The sequence below is a fragment of the Fonsecaea multimorphosa genome, assembly GCF_000836435.1.
Source record: "Fonsecaea multimorphosa CBS 102226 unplaced genomic scaffold supercont1.8, whole genome shotgun sequence".
In the NCBI taxonomy this organism is placed as follows: Eukaryota; Fungi; Ascomycota; class Eurotiomycetes; order Chaetothyriales; family Herpotrichiellaceae; genus Fonsecaea; species Fonsecaea multimorphosa.
Window position 1 is genome coordinate 1,171,568 of NW_015971642.1, and position 16,560 is coordinate 1,188,127.

The 16,560-nt window shown below is 52.5% G+C and overlaps 6 protein-coding genes across 6 annotated transcripts; 5 read left to right on the forward strand and 1 right to left on the reverse strand.

The window, feature by feature from the left end:
* Window positions 1–869: 869 nt before the first annotated feature.
* Z520_05140 (uncharacterized protein) lies at window positions 870–2,537 on the forward strand (the record flags this gene model as incomplete). Its single annotated transcript, XM_016775644.1, has 2 exons — window positions 870–1,997; window positions 2,106–2,537. The coding sequence occupies 2 exons, from the start codon at window positions 870–872 to the stop codon at window positions 2,535–2,537; spliced, it is 1,560 nt and encodes a 519-aa protein (XP_016633687.1).
* Window positions 2,538–5,991: 3,454 nt separating this feature from the next.
* Z520_05141 (uncharacterized protein) lies at window positions 5,992–7,779 on the forward strand (the record flags this gene model as incomplete). Its single annotated transcript, XM_016775645.1, has 1 exon — window positions 5,992–7,779. The coding sequence occupies one exon, from the start codon at window positions 5,992–5,994 to the stop codon at window positions 7,777–7,779; it is 1,788 nt and encodes a 595-aa protein (XP_016633688.1).
* An 810-nt stretch (window positions 7,780–8,589) lies between these two features.
* On the reverse strand, window positions 8,590–9,743 carry Z520_05142 (uncharacterized protein; the record flags this gene model as incomplete). Its single annotated transcript, XM_016775646.1, has 3 exons — window positions 8,590–9,195; window positions 9,303–9,512; window positions 9,591–9,743. The coding sequence occupies 3 exons, from the start codon at window positions 9,741–9,743 to the stop codon at window positions 8,590–8,592; spliced, it is 969 nt and encodes a 322-aa protein (XP_016633689.1).
* Window positions 9,744–10,488: 745 nt separating this feature from the next.
* On the forward strand, window positions 10,489–12,253 carry Z520_05143 (uncharacterized protein; the record flags this gene model as incomplete). Its single annotated transcript, XM_016775647.1, has 5 exons — window positions 10,489–10,561; window positions 10,614–11,586; window positions 11,639–11,779; window positions 11,837–11,901; window positions 11,955–12,253. 5 exons carry the CDS (start codon window positions 10,489–10,491, stop codon window positions 12,251–12,253), a joined length of 1,551 nt encoding a protein of 516 aa, XP_016633690.1.
* A 545-nt stretch (window positions 12,254–12,798) lies between these two features.
* Z520_05144 (uncharacterized protein) lies at window positions 12,799–15,351 on the forward strand (the record flags this gene model as incomplete). Its single annotated transcript, XM_016775648.1, has 5 exons — window positions 12,799–12,872; window positions 12,921–13,472; window positions 13,520–13,980; window positions 14,038–14,644; window positions 14,727–15,351. 5 exons carry the CDS (start codon window positions 12,799–12,801, stop codon window positions 15,349–15,351), a joined length of 2,319 nt encoding a protein of 772 aa, XP_016633691.1.
* Window positions 15,352–15,524: 173 nt separating this feature from the next.
* On the forward strand, window positions 15,525–16,021 carry Z520_05145 (uncharacterized protein; the record flags this gene model as incomplete). Its single annotated transcript, XM_016775649.1, has 3 exons — window positions 15,525–15,553; window positions 15,601–15,727; window positions 15,791–16,021. 3 exons carry the CDS (start codon window positions 15,525–15,527, stop codon window positions 16,019–16,021), a joined length of 387 nt encoding a protein of 128 aa, XP_016633692.1.
* Between the last annotated feature and the right edge of the window lie 539 nt (window positions 16,022–16,560).

Sequence of the window (16,560 nt, forward strand, 5' to 3'; positions counted from 1 at the left end):
TGAAGGTCAACTGAGTGCCAAGCATTTACTGAGCCAATTGACGTTATTGTTGCGTCGCAGGATTGACTACCTAGGTACATTCGATATGGTGAGTAAATGTGATTCCCAGTTGACTAGACATGGGGACTTGTGATATGTTCGATGCACAAATCTCATCACTCTCCGTTCTCTGTTCAAGCCACCGATCGATTGTCCGTAATATGGTAAACTCTCCTCGGTTACTGTGCTAGAGTAGGAGTATGGCTAATTCGTTTATAGCCCTTACGCTGTTCACTTATAATAAGAAGAAACTTGTCTCCAAGACTGAAACCAATGTTATACCGAAGAAAATTTTTCAACAATTAGCCATACCTTTGGTCCCACAAACCCTCCAGCAACGCGACATGTCGAGGGTCAAAGAGAATAGGTGTTGGAAAACTCTCTAAGATGAGCTCAAGTGTCTCGCTGCCCCGCGGTCCGGGGCCCCAAGTCTGGAGATATGAGACCAGGTCTTTATGGAATCCATGGCTCCGGCTCACTTATTCCCTCGTGGAATCCCGTTGAACTCATACCATGGTCAAGGTTGCGACCGTCGGCAATACTGGTCCTACAACTTCCGGAAATGGCTGGATCGAGACCGCAATAGATGCCTCTGAGCTCTTCGTATCCTCATGCTTCCTTAAACCTTTCGCCCGAGAGACCCATGCTCTTAGCAGCCGAGCAAGTCCAGCAAAGTCCCCGCCCCCGATGTGGTATTAATAGTGAAGAAATTCTTTTTCCTGCATCTTCGACCGCGGATAGCATTACCATCAGTCTCCCCTGGAGTTCCCAACAAGACATCTTCTATTTCGGTTAGATTGATTTCCTTCTGCCACTCTAACCCGGGCACAATGGGGGTTCATCCTCATCAACGTCAGTTCAAGCCGATCAACGCATTTATTATCGTGGTCATGGCTCTTGGATCTGTGGCATATGGCTATTCAGCCAGCATCATAGCGACCACGCTGGCCCAACCCTCTTTCTACACATACTTCAATCTTGCGTCCCACTCCAATGAGAACGACATCATCGGATTGATGAATTCACTCTACCAAGCTGGCGGGTTTCTAGGGACTTTTACCGTCGCGTTCTCTGCGGATCGCTGGGGTCGACGCGCCGGGATCGCCATCCCGACAACCCTGGTGTTGGTCATGGGTGCCTTGCTTGCCGGAAGCGTCAACCTCGCCATGTTCATTGCCTGTCGGTTCTGGGCTGGCTGGGGCGCCTATATGCTAGTTTCTGCTGTTCCAGTCTGGATGAACGAGGTTGTCCCCGCGCACGGTCGCGGGGCTCTGGTTGCAGTCCATGGAGCATCCCTGCTTTTGGGATACTGTCTGGCCGCTTGGGTGGGCTTTGGTTTCTGGCATATTTCAGCTACCAACAACTTGCAATGGCGTGGGCCGACGCTCCTTCAGTGTCTTCCCGCGGCAATTCTCCTGCCCTGCCTGTATTGGTTGCCAGAAAGCCCTCGGTGGTTGGTCATCCAAGGTCGAGACGAGGAAGCGAGACGTATCCTCCATAAACTTCATGCACCCGACGAAGCCGATCACGAGCTTATCCAGATCAAGGCGCAAGCTGAGACCGAGGACCGCCTCGACAGCTCCTACTGGGCTCTGTTCACGAAGCCAAGTTATCGTAAACGAATGATCTTGGCGTTCACCACCACTGTCTCGATCCAGTTCTGCGGTCCAATCCTGATCAATAACTACGGCCCAACTATCTACAAAAGCCTAGGGTTTAGTGCCAGCAAGCAACTTCTGTATGAGTGCGGATGGCTGACCCTTGCCTTTGGTGGGGGCCTTATTTCACTTTATGTGGTGGACAGCATGCCCCGTCCAGTCCTCTTCGCAGGCGGTATCACTGGGGCTCAGGTGTGTCTGTGCATCGAAGCGGCGCTGGTCGCCACATACGCCACCTCTCCTGAATCCCTAGCCCACCCTAACGAGTCTGCCTTGAAAGCCGCGGTTGCAATGTTCTACGTAAGTTGGTTCATACCATTTCCGAAAGCCAGCCCAGAGCTTGCCCAGAGCCTTTGCGAGACGCCTGCGGTTTGTTCTGACACGCACATTTTCTGACATGACTTGCAGGTCTACATTGTCATCTTCGAATCAACATTGGATAGTGGCCAGTTTGTCTACCTTGGAGAGCTGTTCCCAACTCATCTTCGAGCCAAGGGCATCAGCTTCGGCATGGCCGGCGTCAATCTGATCAACATCGTCTGGCTCCAAGTAGCACCGACCGCCTTTTCAACCATTGGCTGGAAATTCTACCTTGTCCTCATCATCCCGGGTATGGCTTTCGCCGTGTTGATCTTCTTTTGGTTCCCCAATACGCGTGGGGTGCACCTTGAGGAAGTTGCGGAACTGTTTGGTGACGAAGTCAACCACTCCGTCGCACAAGTTGTTTATCATGAAAAAGAAGAATCTAAGGGAGAGGACGGCCATCTGAATGAGCGGGAGCCAAGTGTGCTGGGAGCACAGAAACTCTTCAGTCACCACGAAGAAGTGAATTCTGTGTGATTTGTCGACAATTCTTTCTCTGCAGAGGAGTAGCCAAAGTTTGTCTTAGAGATCCTTCGCAATGTGGAACTCAACCATGGCAATTCTCTTAGCGTAACAGATCGTGACAGTTGCAGCCTATATACAGCAAGCATGCAAATGCAACTTAGTCTCACCGTGTAACGTCTCCGAAAACCCGTGGCCTGGCGTTGTCGAGATCCCAGCTGAAGTAGATACCCATGCACTGGATGGTAGAAGCGGGTGGAAAAAGGATCCGCGTGGGACAAACCCTTGAGAACTCAGATGCATACCCGATCCTTCTGCGTTCATAGGCCGGTGAGCAAGCGATATTATAAAGGAAATGTGTCGCTACCCCCTAGCAGGGGAGAAGTCGGTCCAGAGTCATTGCTTTTATTTACCAACAGGCTATTCTCCGACCCGCCCTGGGCCTTTTTGGAAGAGCAATTTGAGCGAAATCAGGCAGAGTGTAGGTAGGCATGGATACGTAGCATTTCGTCAAGACATCCAGTAACTTCAAACCTTCGAAAGGAGCATTGCCCTCGCTGAGAACTGACGGGGGAAATCAGGGAGGTGCCACGTGTTGAACTAACAAGGTCTGATCCCTAATACAAGACATTGTGGATGGCTAAGCGGTTTTCATTGAGGGGTGTGCCTGGTCCGGGCCTTTGTCCGATTGCTACGATAAGAAGGTCAGTGCAAAAGAGCACAATGGGTGACCTAAAGAAGCAGGTCACGATAAACCTATTCTTCTTTAGTCGTGCCAATGGCGTGGATGCTGCTCGCATCTGATGCTTGAAGAGCGGACGTTCATTTCCCCCTTGCATGGAGGTGGCAAAACCCGGGGGAGGGTCTTGAAAGCGGAGAAGGGCCCACTTCCTTAGACCCCCCTGACGAAGCTGATGGCGTTACGCGAGTGCTCTCTCCGTATTCTAGGTATATTGCAATAACAGCGAGCAAAGCGCCTGACGTCTTGTATGCAGAAGTACTACGCTCCCCAAAGTAGGATCAATATCATCGGACATCGGCCACTGCATCTGGGGTTGTCGCCTGGAACGTCGAATATGAAAGCAGTCCGAGTGCGTATCCGATCGCCCGCGGCGTCTGCGTGTGGTCCAATTGATCACCTAGAACTCCACATCGTCCTCCATGCACAAGGCGAAGGCATTGCTCCTGTGAAGCAAGTACTTATCTGAATTGGAGACTGCTATATCCTGAGGACATATGCCTCAGACCCGTTGAGGCGAGCTCCGTGACTAGCTGCTAAACAGCTGGTGTATCAGGAGATCAGGACAGTCTCAATGACGGTACATTGCGGCAGTCCACGGCGTGGACACGGACACCCTTGAACACGACCAGATCTTGCTATTGGTGAGTCGGCTCTGAACACCAGCGCGATCGGGAAGCGGAAAGGGGAACAGGTTTCGGGAGAATTCTTTTCAGGCATTAATTGCCTCCTGTTGTCAATTTGGGCGGAGCGAATCATAGTGAATGGACTCAAAGTTCAACCAGCTGGAGGGCGTCTCGAAGCCCCGAATCAAGGATGATTGAACAATAGGATCCAGTCATGTTTTGCCGGGTACTCAATAACAGAATTACTTCTGGAAGTAGGTAAACCAGGTTGAAAGTACCGATATTTAGTAAAGAAAACAGACTCCGCACCAGCCACCCCACTAATTGAAGTAAATGGGTCCTGGACTGCACAGGGCAATTCCTCGTGGTCGCTCGGTCCAGAGAGGGGTCTGTCGGGCTCTCGATGGGTGTACTTTTCCGATCCGCAGAGAAAGACGCAGCATGTATTATTCCCGGTTGCCGCGAGCCATCGAGACAGCGGTTGGGTTCTCTACCGAGAAAATGTGGAAGACGCAGCTAAAAAGCACGTGGAGCTGGTACCTCGCAACGAGATACGCGGATCCGGTTGGTTCCACGTTCACATAATCATGCCGCAACAGAGATGAAACCCGATGCATCTTTGAGCGCTCGGTAGTCGAAACACCTTGCCATCCATGCGAGTACGAGTACCTCGTAATTATGATTGACTGATCTGGTTGTTGGCTAGTTTCTCATGTGTCGATCCTGTCAGCGACTGGTTGTGGACCCTAGACGCTTCGATCAAAACTAGCAGCACTGGAATGGTACGAATAAGAGTTGTTGTCGCTCCCGCACTTCATGGTTGACTCAATCGGACCCACGCTCTGTTCCCCGGACGAAACGCATTTCTTTGGATTATCGCTGTCGGCAGCTTCTCGAGGGATCGAGTCCTCAAAATTCTTTTATCGTGGGCCTGGAAATAATTGTTCGTATCAGTCCGTCACGCAATGCCAGGCTCACTGCAGAAGTTGAACACGATGATCCTGGCACAGTCTCACGCCAGAGATTAGAGTGCTCGGAGCCGGATTTCCTGCAAGGGCAGCGGTGGTTGAAGGGCCATGTCGTCGACTCGTCAGATCCATCGAAGCATGCTAGCGGCATAAGTCGGATTCCTATTGTGGTAACTACAATGGTGGATCTGATTAGTGGGAATTCACCGATCAGGCCAACTATGGCGTTTGCACAAAGTCGGCCAGTTTCTCACGATTGCTCGCCGAGGATTCTAGACTCCAGGGATACTGAGCTTCTTCAGTTACTGGCGTGCTACTGTGCTGGGAGACGTGTTCTGACTATTCTCCAGCTACTCGTACCTGACTCTATCATCCCTTCCGCAAATATAAGCAACCGCACGCGCGTCGAGTCTCCTTTTGATAATGCCTGGAGAAGCTGATGTGACCTTGGCGCTGATGAGTCTCGGAAAGCATTAGGAAGGTGACCCCAAGGCCGCGCACGGGGCGGACGTGTTATGGGCAACGGGATCCAAGCGACGAATATCGAGATCAATAGGCCGACACATCACTCTAATCGCAACAGCGGTAACGCTTTCTAAGTATCGTGTGACTTCTACTCCGAGTGGGCAAGAAGTGACTCATAAGCTAATGGGCTTGCCGTATGCGAGTTCTCGTTTATCTGCCTATCATTGCCGGGTTGATTCTCTCCTTTTGCGGCAAAGCGTAAGACACCATCGATCCCATTTCGGTCAAGCGACGACGCACCCTATCAGCTGCATTGGCGATTTCCTGTTTCCAAAGTACTCCGGACCTCGGCTTACTTGGATCGCTCAGATCTTATGCCGTTTTCAATCGGGAAGAGCGACAGGTTTGACCCGCAGGCTGTAAGGGATATTGTGGGAAATACCCGGTACCCGGTGCAAGCTCATCACTACCACGTGGATATTGGTACTTGTTGTTCTCAAGAAGTCGGGTGTCTAATCTTTCGGCGAAGTGTTTGGTGGCACAGCAGAGTCAACGGCGAAGGCTGCAGATTCCACGTCGCATTGGGGCTCATTTCTCACAGTGCGTCTTCGCTCACCGGGGTCTATGGATACGAAACCCAGACGTAAGACCCTGCCGCATGGGAACGTGAGATGGGAGACATCGCTCCCAAAAAGGGCAAGGAGAATCGCATTCCATCTCGACCACGAGCCCGCCATCATGCGCCTTCGGTGAGGCGGCCAAAGGTCTCGGTCACATTCATCAATTGCGACAACAAGTCATGGCGATCGACGGGACATCAGTCGCAAGTAGCCCTTTCCCACGCAGCTCTAGTGTCGCATAGCCGTCGGAAAACCCATGGCTTCGGACAAACGAACCCCCTTCCAACCAAGCACAACTCGACATGGGTACCGGACTCGACCTCAAAAACTGCAGATGAGGGGGATAATGATGACGAAGTTGCTCTCGCCAGCGCCGACAAGAAATGGAAAGTCTGGACACCGCAGAGCGTCCGCCAACGACACGAGAGACGCACACACAACAAGGGGGAACACAAGTCGGCCGATCTTTTCGAGACGGCATTTGTTGTCGCTTGCAGGGTGCTGGGTAGCAGCGACCCTTTCGATGTAGCAGCGCTCCCTCTATCGCCTCGAGATTCTCACCTAATCCAACTTGCACACTCGTTCGGTCTCTTCCTAGGCGGCTCGGCCACTCCAGACAAGCTCGTTGCGCGGGACATAGCGGACAGCTGGGTCTCGGATTTCCAGTTGTCCTTGTCTAATAAATCTTTGCTCCATGCCCTCATCGCCCTAGGGGCCTCGATTTGCGCCGGGGGCAGCAGCGAAAAAAACGACTTCTACCTTGCGTACGCCGCCAAGCACAAATTAGTCGCCATCTCCAGCCTCCGCGATATTTCGACGGAGCGGCTCCGGAGTTATCGTACCCTGATTCTGATCCGGCTGCTAGTGGCGTGCGAGTTCTACAATGAAGACATCGCGGCCGCGGATGTGCACCAGAAAGCGCTGCACCACCTCTTTGGCGACATGACGAAAGCCAGCGGTATCTCCCACTTATCCACGGGCGCAAGCGACATCTGGACGGCGGGGATTCGGGGCCATCGAACCCGGGCCAGAGAAGGAGATCATGATCCTGGTCCCTGGCGTCAATGTTTCTCCGCTGCTGCGTTCAGGCTGGTGAGAGAATACGCATCGGCCTCCGATTCTATTCTACTGGACTCCGACTCAATCGATAGCTCACTCCGCTTCAACGTCAAGATCTTAGCGATCGTCCAAAGAATCAGAGACATTACACTCATCAATGATGCTGCCAAACAGTCTCGTTGGAATGCAGAGAACCGTGACGTGGAGCATGAAATCAAGCAGTGGCTGCATTTCTACCGTGTCGAGACTTCGAAGCTTCTAAACAATGTAGCCGTGGATCACGCAGAGGTGTTGTCCACGACAAACCTGGCCTCGGGCTTTGCCGGATATCATGCGCTGAGCTGCGCCATGGCGCTTGCTCTACGGTGCCAGTGGCTGCTCATTAGCCAAATCAGTTCTGTCGCACCAATTCAGCTTCGGTACTGGGACATGAATGCGAATGCGACACAGGAAAGGCTTCTCAAGGCCATCCAAATCTGCGAGAAAGGCTCGATTAAACAAGAACAAGAGAACGTCTGGTTCTACGTCCTGTTCGTGCACGCCATCTTCTCGCAATACCTGATGCAAATCAATACGTTCGTGGCCGTGAAAGAGAAAGGGTCTCCCGCGGCGGCTACCTACGGCGACGCGCGCGGCGAGGCCCTCGAAAGACTCAAGCGGCAGAAGCTGCGCCGCGGACTCCGCGGAGTGTCGGAAACGAAGGAAATACTCGCTGGATTCTGGCCTCACAAGTGCTACACCGATGCCCGCTTCAGCGAGGTTTGGCAGGTCTTGAGCTAGAGGTGAGACCGGACGGGAGTGATCAGAGGCCAAAAGGGGCGACGCGGAAAGTTCTTATTTCCTGCGGAGCAACCTTTAGGAAGGGGGCAGCTGACCTTTTTCTCGTCAGCATCCGAGGAAATGAATAATCAGCAGATTTTCCAAGCACGATTCCCCGTTTTTTCAAAAAGCAGGGATTTTAAGAGTCCGCCTTTGTCCATGATGATTGCAATGATGATTGCAATCGCTGATAACAGCGCGGACTTACTTTTATGCTGCCACGTGGCGTGCTACCCTACGAGTATGCTGCACGACTTCCTCATTTGGTGGTCTACCCAAAGTCGTCTTTTTTCAGCTGTTGCTCTTGTGAGACTTCTCAATGTGAGGCCCACTTCTCTCTGTGACTCTTGCACCCCATGAGTCCAGTATAGATTGATGTCCCCAACGGAGATCACTGCTCAAGCGAGAGCCGACGGACGCGGGTTCGTGATTCGCTTGACAGGTCCACAACCATCTACAAGGCTACTGTCGAAAAGGGGGAGGCGAAGGAGAGGGGTTCGGCCGTGAGCTGTGAAGCGGTATTAATATTAACCGTCTCGCCGTCTATAACCGAGGTGGTGAACGAATGAACTAATTTCGAGGACGACCTTGGAATGAGAATCTCTGAGAAATGAGCGGGACATATTTATGGAGGTTTTTCGATCTTACGTCTATGGACCATATACCCCAACCGATGGCAAGAAACCCTCTGGTTGATGAAACTACCCAAGGAGTCTGGATAGTCTCTAGTATCTCCACACTATGATCGGGCTGTGCTAAGCTTTTTTTGGTTCATGGCAGCCCAACTCGCACATCAGAATGCTCGTTGAGTCCCCAGGCCTGGGAGCTGGAGTCGTGGACAGTGGCGCGTCTCATGTCGCGTCGGTACTTGCGCAGGAACGGCCCGCCCACGGCTCGGTGCATGGTGCACGTATTGTCCCAGATGACCAAGTCCCCCGGAGTCTGCCACTCGATCTCGACCGTGTACTTGGGCTGGGTGGCGTGCTTGTAGAGCCGATCGAACAGCGCCTGCGATTGCTCCGCCTCCAGCCCTTCCAGGTGATGGGCGTGAGAGGCAATGTACAGGTTCATCCGGCCGGAGCTCTCGTGCTTCTGGACCAGGTAATGCCGCCCCATCGGGTAGTCGAGAGGGTCCAGGTCCTTGAAGAATTCCGGCGCCGCGAGCTTGCGGGAGTGGTGCGTCGAGTGCGCGGCCACGTAGTTGTTGCGGTGCAGCGTCTCTTTCAGGTCTGCCGGCAGGTCGTCATACGCGGTCCTCGTGTCAGCGAAGGCTGTGTGTCCGCCCATTCCTGGCGGCGGCAGCTCGTGCGCTAGCAACAGCGAATATCCCGCCCGTCGGGGGTTGAAGCTGGAGTCGACGTGGAACAAATCATTGCCCTGCGTTGGTTCAGACGAGGTATGTCAGTTGTCCTGTCGGAATCGGGAGTGGCCAAGGAGAGAAATTCGGAGGGCCATTCCACGGATGCTTTTGTAGAGAGTCTTACCTTGTTCGCCTGGCCTCTTGCGCTTTCGGGATCGAGGATCGTGCCGTCCACCTCGACGTTGCTGACATCAAAGAGCTCGTCATATCGCAGTCTGTTCTTGCGACCGGCCGAGATGTACGGTTTGACGTCGTCGAGTTCTCCGAATCGACGGGCGAATGCCAAGTGCGTCTCGTCCGTCAGGTTGGTGCTGCGGAAGACCACGACCCCGTACTTAATGGACGAGTCCGTTAGCAATCTCAGAGCCGACAATCGTGCCTCTGTGGAATGGCGAACTCATGGTTTGCTTACTTTGGTTACGGCGCGAAGGATTTCATCGAAGGTCTCGTCCGACAGTGGCTGAGAGAAGTCTACACCGCTGATTTGTGCCGCAAAAGTTGGATGAAGCTTCTTCACCGTGATGTTGTGGAAGCCGGACTCGGGCTGTGCAATAACACCAGGCATGGTTGAGAAATGACGAAAGCGTACTGGGACAAGACGGTATGTCGTTTATTCTTGATCGAAGAAGCGAAAGATCGTTGAGTGGTAAGCCGGTGAGTGTATGTTGCAAATATCTTTTCTTATCATGTCCAGTTTACATTTATATTTCTGATATTCTCTCAAGACACAGGTATTCAGCCTCTATATTCGGGAGAAAGAGGAGTTGCGCCGGTAGAATGTCCCTCATTTGTCTCTTTCTCCATCTATAGCCGATGGAGTCCAGGGTCACCTCCTTGTGTGGAGAAGTACAGGATGAGATCTGGCCCGAGCAAATGCTGAAAACGGGAAACCAAAGAAGGGGATCAAATACTTACAGTCTCAACCCGATACGCCCGACCGAGATCCAGTCGTCTGTAGACGGAACCTTGAAGGGCACTTTGAAGTAAGTGTCCCGGGAATAGTCTTGATTTTCAGTAGGATTCTCCGTCAGCCGCCTGAGGAGTCGCCGTCGGCTATAGATGGCACACGGCGTTGGAAACCACTGGGGCGACTGAGACTCGGGAATTGACTTCTGCGACCTGGGTGAGATTCTGGAGCCCCGTGGAGAATTCGCCCCCATGATACCAGAGCGGTATAAGAACCTGGAGTCGGCATGAGATGTCTGGGGTCTCGAACCCTCCTAAGTGTTCCAGACACTCCTCGCAAAAGTACTCTCCCAGGCAATTATATTTGGCGAAGTCTTGGTGACTTCGTCTCGTACAAACCAAAGATGTGGTTCAGCTTCAAAAGCCGGCGCGTCTACCTTCTCGCGACTGTGGCATATATGGGATCATTCTTGTTCGGTTCGTCGAGGCGACCTCTGTACCTTGTGATATGAGCACTGAAGATTGGCAGGCTACGATGTCGGAGTCATGGGCAGCGTGCTGGCCTTCGACAGCTTCAAGGAAGACTTCGGCCTTCCCACGAACTCTTCAGGCTTCGCAAGCGCAAAGGCTGCAGAGATCAGTTCGAACGTCGTCTCTCTGCTGATCGCGGGGTGCTTCTTTGGAGCCCTTGCGGCTGCCTTTCTGAATGAGAAGTTCGGAAGGCGCTTCTCCCTCATGGGCTTTGCTGTTGTTTTTCTCCTCGGCGCAGCTCTGCAGACAGGCTCACCGCGCCAGCTGAGTTACATATATGCGGGTAGGGTGATTGCGGGACTCGGCGTTGGAAGCATGAGCTCTATCACTCCTGTCTTCGTGGCAGAGAACTCACCGGCCCGAGTCAGAGGGCGCATCACCGGCCTGTTCCAGGAGTTTTTGGTGCTCGGCACGACATTGTCATATTGGTTGGACTATGGAGTCGCCAAAAACATTCCAAAGTCTTCCAAACAGTGGCGAATTCCATTGGGAGTGCAGTTGATTCCTGGAGGGATCCTCCTGGTGGGAATGCTCTTCCTCAGAGAATCTCCACGATGGCTAGCCAAACAAGGCCGAGATCAGGAGGCAGTCGCTGCGCTTGCCCACATTCGATGCGACTCTCCTGATGACGTGGAGGTGATGAGCGAGTTTGCGGAGATCAAGGCATCCATTGCTGAGGAGGAAGAGTTGAGCGAAGGGGTGACATGGAAAGAATGCCTGCAACCGAACATGCGCAAGCGGTTCATGATCATCTTCTTCCTCATGCTCTGTCAGCAGTTCACTGGGACAAATTCCATCGGATATTTTGCGCCACAGATCTTCCAGACGGTGGGATTGTCCGGCACAGACTCTTCGCTGTTTGCCACAGGTGTGTACGGTGTTGTCAAAGTCTTCGCGACGGGACTATTTCTGTGGTGGATCACCGACAGGATCGGCAGAAAGTGGCCTCTCGTAGTTGGAGGAATTTGGATGTGAGCCGCTGTTCCTTTTGCAAGAGCAGACAACTCGCTGACTGGCAATTAGGGCGACCATGATGTTCATCCTCGGGGCGATACTGGCGACTCATCCGCCGAATCAAGCTCATGGCGTTTCACATGCGTCCATTGCCATGGTGGTGATGATCTACCTTTATGTGATAGGATATTCTTTATCCTGGGGACCAGGGTAAGCGCTTCCACCACTCAGTATCCCGCGCAAGCAGTCACTTACCCTGTTCATCAGTCCATGGATCTATGTGGGAGAAATATTTCCCACCCGTACTCGAGCTTATGGCGTTGCACTTGGTGGTGAGTTGAAGCAATTTTCGAGTCCTGAAAGACTGAGATCTGACTTTGATTAGCGGCAACGCAGTGGCTCTTCAATTTTGTCATTTCCAAGATTACGCCCGCTGCAATCCACAACCTTGGCTGGAAAACCTTCATCATGTACGGTGTCTTTTGCTTGGGTAATGCTGCATTTGCCTTCGTATTCATCAGGGAAACGAAGGGTCGTACCTTGGAAGAAATAAACGGAATATTTGGTGCAGTCGACCAGGTTCGGCGCCCTGACGACTTCGAGTGTATCGGCGTCGAGGACAAAGAAGGCACCGAGATGAACGAGTACAAATCCTTTGCAAATGTCCGAGCAAAAGGTGACTAGGCACCTGGGTAGTTTTGTCGTTGGTTATTGGGAGGAATTAGGCTTGCGTGGGAAAGCCTATAATCCCTGAATGTACCCCTGAACGCCAGAGTATTAGACCTGACAGAAAAAACCCTTCCGCCCTAACTAGGTAGTTCTCCTGCAACAGTTCTCACTACCCAGATGATAGACTCAAATGGCTGAATATGACTTGAAATGCCATAAAAGACGTCGCATGTTGACGACACTGCAACAGAGATCTCGACCTCCAACATACACAAAGTATTTTGCTGCGAGTCGTGTTTATCCTTCGAGCTTAGGTCTCTTCCAGCAGCAGCACGCCTTTCATTGGATCCTCGGAAAAGGCAGATTGGCAGCCTGCAGCTGGGAACAGCAATGGAAGGTTCGCCATCTATAGCCGAGAATTGACTCCAGCCGACTGTAGCCGACTAGTTGCTGCTCCTCTCCCTCGAGGTTTCCTTTTCCACAAACTCCCTAGTCCATGCAATAATAGCCACAAATATGATGAGAACTGTGGATTCTATTGCAGGTGCTCCTGGACGAACATGACTACCGGAACTGGAAAGCGCATCTATCGCGCATGTGAACGCTGTCGGGGAAGGAAGACGAGATGTGATCTGTATGGGCTCCGCCGTACATGGCTTCTATTATGCTGACACCGTCACAGCAATAGCGTGGGCGAGGTAGGCAAGCCACCGTGTCTCGAATGCTATCGTGTCGGCTATGATTGTACGCTTGCTGCCTCGCGGCGAGGGGGCGACTACAGCCTACACAGAACTCGTCGGACACGCACAGATCGACTGAAGAGCGCCTCCTACAACATTGTCGGCAGTCCTGCCCAGCAAGACGAAGAGACAACTGCAGCCCCGTCTGGCGCTAGGGAAACTGCCAGGCCCACCGCTTCTAGTAATCTAGAAGAAGAGCCGATCTATGCGGAATTGAGAAACCCGTCGGACGCACTCCAGATCCTCGCCCAAGCAAGATCTCACAGCTGTGAGGAGAATGATGAATACGAACAGCAATGTCCTAACCTTTCTTCACCTCTCGATGGTCTGAGGAGCAACGGCGCACACTCTCCCAATGCCAATGTGCAAGAGATTCGTCCAACTGTTGAACACCAAATGCAAAGGCAACCAAGGGCCGGAACCAGCATAGAGGTTTACAGACTTGTGGAAAGAGGAGTTTTGGGCCCTGGGGATATCAAAGAGCTTATCAACCTGTAAGACACCTAGACTCTCTCGCTTTGCCAGAGCTAATGCCACCTAGGTACGCTGAGAGTTACCATCCCTTTCTCCCGATCGCGCCCAAATATATGCTACAGCCGCTGAACATCAATGACGTGGCCACGAACGAGCCATTTCTCCTCACCGTCATCCTGACCATTGCGTCTAGATTCGATCCTGCGTGGGAGACAGTCCATCAGCACTGTTGGACTTACACGAAGGAGTTGCTTCTTGATATTCTGCTCGCGTTACCGCAGACTCATCATGTCAGTTCGGTCGAGGGTCTGTTACTGCTCGCGGACTGGCTGCCCGATATTCAGCTAGGCTATCCTTCCAGCCATCACTCGACAGGAGGGATCTTCACGGAAGACGGCACCGCCTGGTCTCTGGTGGGCCAAGCAGTAAGACACGCCTATCTGCTCCGCCTAGACAGGACGTCGTTTCGTGAAGACTTTGTTGGTCAAACAAAGGAGCAAATCGATCGCAAGCGTCTTGCTTGGATCTGTATGTTGTTATACACCAACCTCTAGAAAGAATCTCCATTGGATAACTGAAGAACAGATGTCTACCTGGCAGACCGTCAAATATCCGTGCGAATGGGCCAATCGTTTTGGTCTAGAGGCCCTTCGCTGTCCACGAGATTTACCGCAAACGACTTCCCGAGTCTCCTGCCTTCTTCCAACGACGAAGACTATGCCTCTATGCTTCAAGCCACTATCGAACTCACACAGCTCCTGCACAACTCGCACGATATCCTGTACTCTTCACGAGCACGAACTCTCGGAATGACCCTAACAGGCGACTACAGCCGCTATCTCGATGACCTGCTCAAGGCTCTGCTGATGTGGCATTCCACGTGGAACGAATCTCGTTTGAGCTCCAGGCTCCGTTGCACGCTGTCCCTCATGTATGAGTACTTGTGTCTCTACGTCAATGCATTCTCCTTCCAGGCCATCGTTACGAGAGCGTCTACTTTGGGTAGAGGCTCTACTGCAGAGCTACCACGCACGAAAAGTCGAAGACGCAACCTCTTTCCTCGCGGAGTCATGGCTTCACCGGACGGTCGCTACGTGTTTGAGGCTATCAGGGCCGCGAAGATGATGTTGAAAATCGTCGGTGAATGCGAACCTGCCAGCTGCCTGAGATATCTGCCTACACGATACTACTTGTCTGTCAACACCCTTTGCCTTGGCGTTCCCCCATCTTTCCTCTCGCACTGCATCAGTCAGATCCAACTAATCTTGTCGTAGGTATGGCATCTACTCTGGTGTCTTCCTTTACAAGGCGGAAATCTTTGGCGCACTGACGTCCAGCAACGAACAGCTTGAGGTGAAGGCCTTGGTGAGGAGGTTCATCCTAGCATTACGGACGGCAGCTTTAAGTGAACGCCATATCGCATGGCGGTACAGTGAGTCGATCAGGGGGCTATGGTTTCCCACTGCATCCAAGGTCAGGGCAGCCAATGCGATGAGCAGTAACAAGCTAGCACAAGAATACGACCAGGTCTCTCAGCGTGAATCCCCGTCACCACGAAATGCCACCTCAGAGGTCGCTATGGAACGTCCAGAGCCTGAGGAGCTTTGCCACTACCACAGTGACAAGGATTTCCGGGCCCCAACAGACCATGGCTCATCTCGAGAGCAGCAATCGAACACTCGCTCCTACCCTGATGACCTTTCCCGTGAGGCACCTCAGCCGGATCTTGACTCGATCCCTGTCCTCGACCCATCAAGGATGCTTTTGCAGGACAGTTTCTTCTCTCCGGTGTCCGCTCTTGGCTTTGCCGATCATAGCGACGCGTTTCTAGAGTCTGTCTTTGGGCCCAACGAGATGAATATTATTCCCCCTTTCACCGATAATTTGCCAATATGGTGACTGCAAAAGTTCTTCGATAACTTCCAAAGCAGCCTTCTACCATGATTGTTCTTCCTTGGGCACCTCAGGAAAGCAAAGTGACGTCAGCAACTTCACTCACTACTCACCTACCTCTCACCTGCACCTTCTTTTCCGACTGTCACCACAACCTTCGTCTTGCCAATTCTGTCATGATGCCTGAAAATTCCGACTGGCTTCCGTTGTATGTACTGCCGATCTGTATCACGTCTACATAACTCATACTTCCAGGGTCTATCTGAGCGGTGCCTTCTCAGACTTGACGATCACTTGCGCAACTGAAAGATTTCAGGTGCATAAAGTCGTTGTCTGCTCTCAATCATCATTCTTCAACACAGCATGCAGCAAGCCGTGGGCGGTATGTACTTGTACTCGTCTCTGATCGAATGGGACTGGTTCCTGAATCTAACTGAACGAGTAGGAGTCTGAACACCCCACGGTCGACCTGGCAGAAGACAACGTTGAGATTGTGAAAAGAATGATCGAATTCTGTTATCGAACCGACTATGCAGATTTCGAAGTTGAGAAATTCACACGACACGCCGAAGTCTACGCGATCGCGGTCAAGTACGACATTGCGAAGCTCCGTAAGAAGGCGATGGAAAGTTCTGGGAAGCAAACAACAAGTGCTGGGACCCTGAGGCCTTCTTGAAGTCCATCCCGGCCGTCTATTCCAACACTCCCGAACAAGCCCGCGGACTGCGTACTGTGGCTGGACGTTGTGCACGTATCCATTTCGATAATCTAGCCAAAGGCAACGGCATCGAGGGCCTCTGGCGCGAAACCTGTATATCCGTCCCATCATTTGCGTTTGACCTGCTCCAATCTTTCCAGAGCAGCCCTATATCGGGTCACTGCTCTGTGTGTGGACCTGCCCAGGCCCTGGAAGCTCTTCAGCCACGTTGCCTAAAATGCAGAATGGGGGTTGCATCCATGCAGGCACCGAGGTAGGCCACGATGCCGCACCGTGCCGAGGAATACACAGACGATGAACGGTGGGACAGGGCCATTCTAGAAGGGGTTCAAAATCATCGCCCGGATCGAGATGAACCTGTCTGAGCCTGATGTCCTTCTCCAATGACGACTATTGGTCATGCAGCCGAACTCTCTCCCGCTAGTCTGACCAGATGCCACACCCTTCTTACCTTCCGACTCCTCGCCCGCCATGGAGAATCTTCCGCGGTCGTTCAA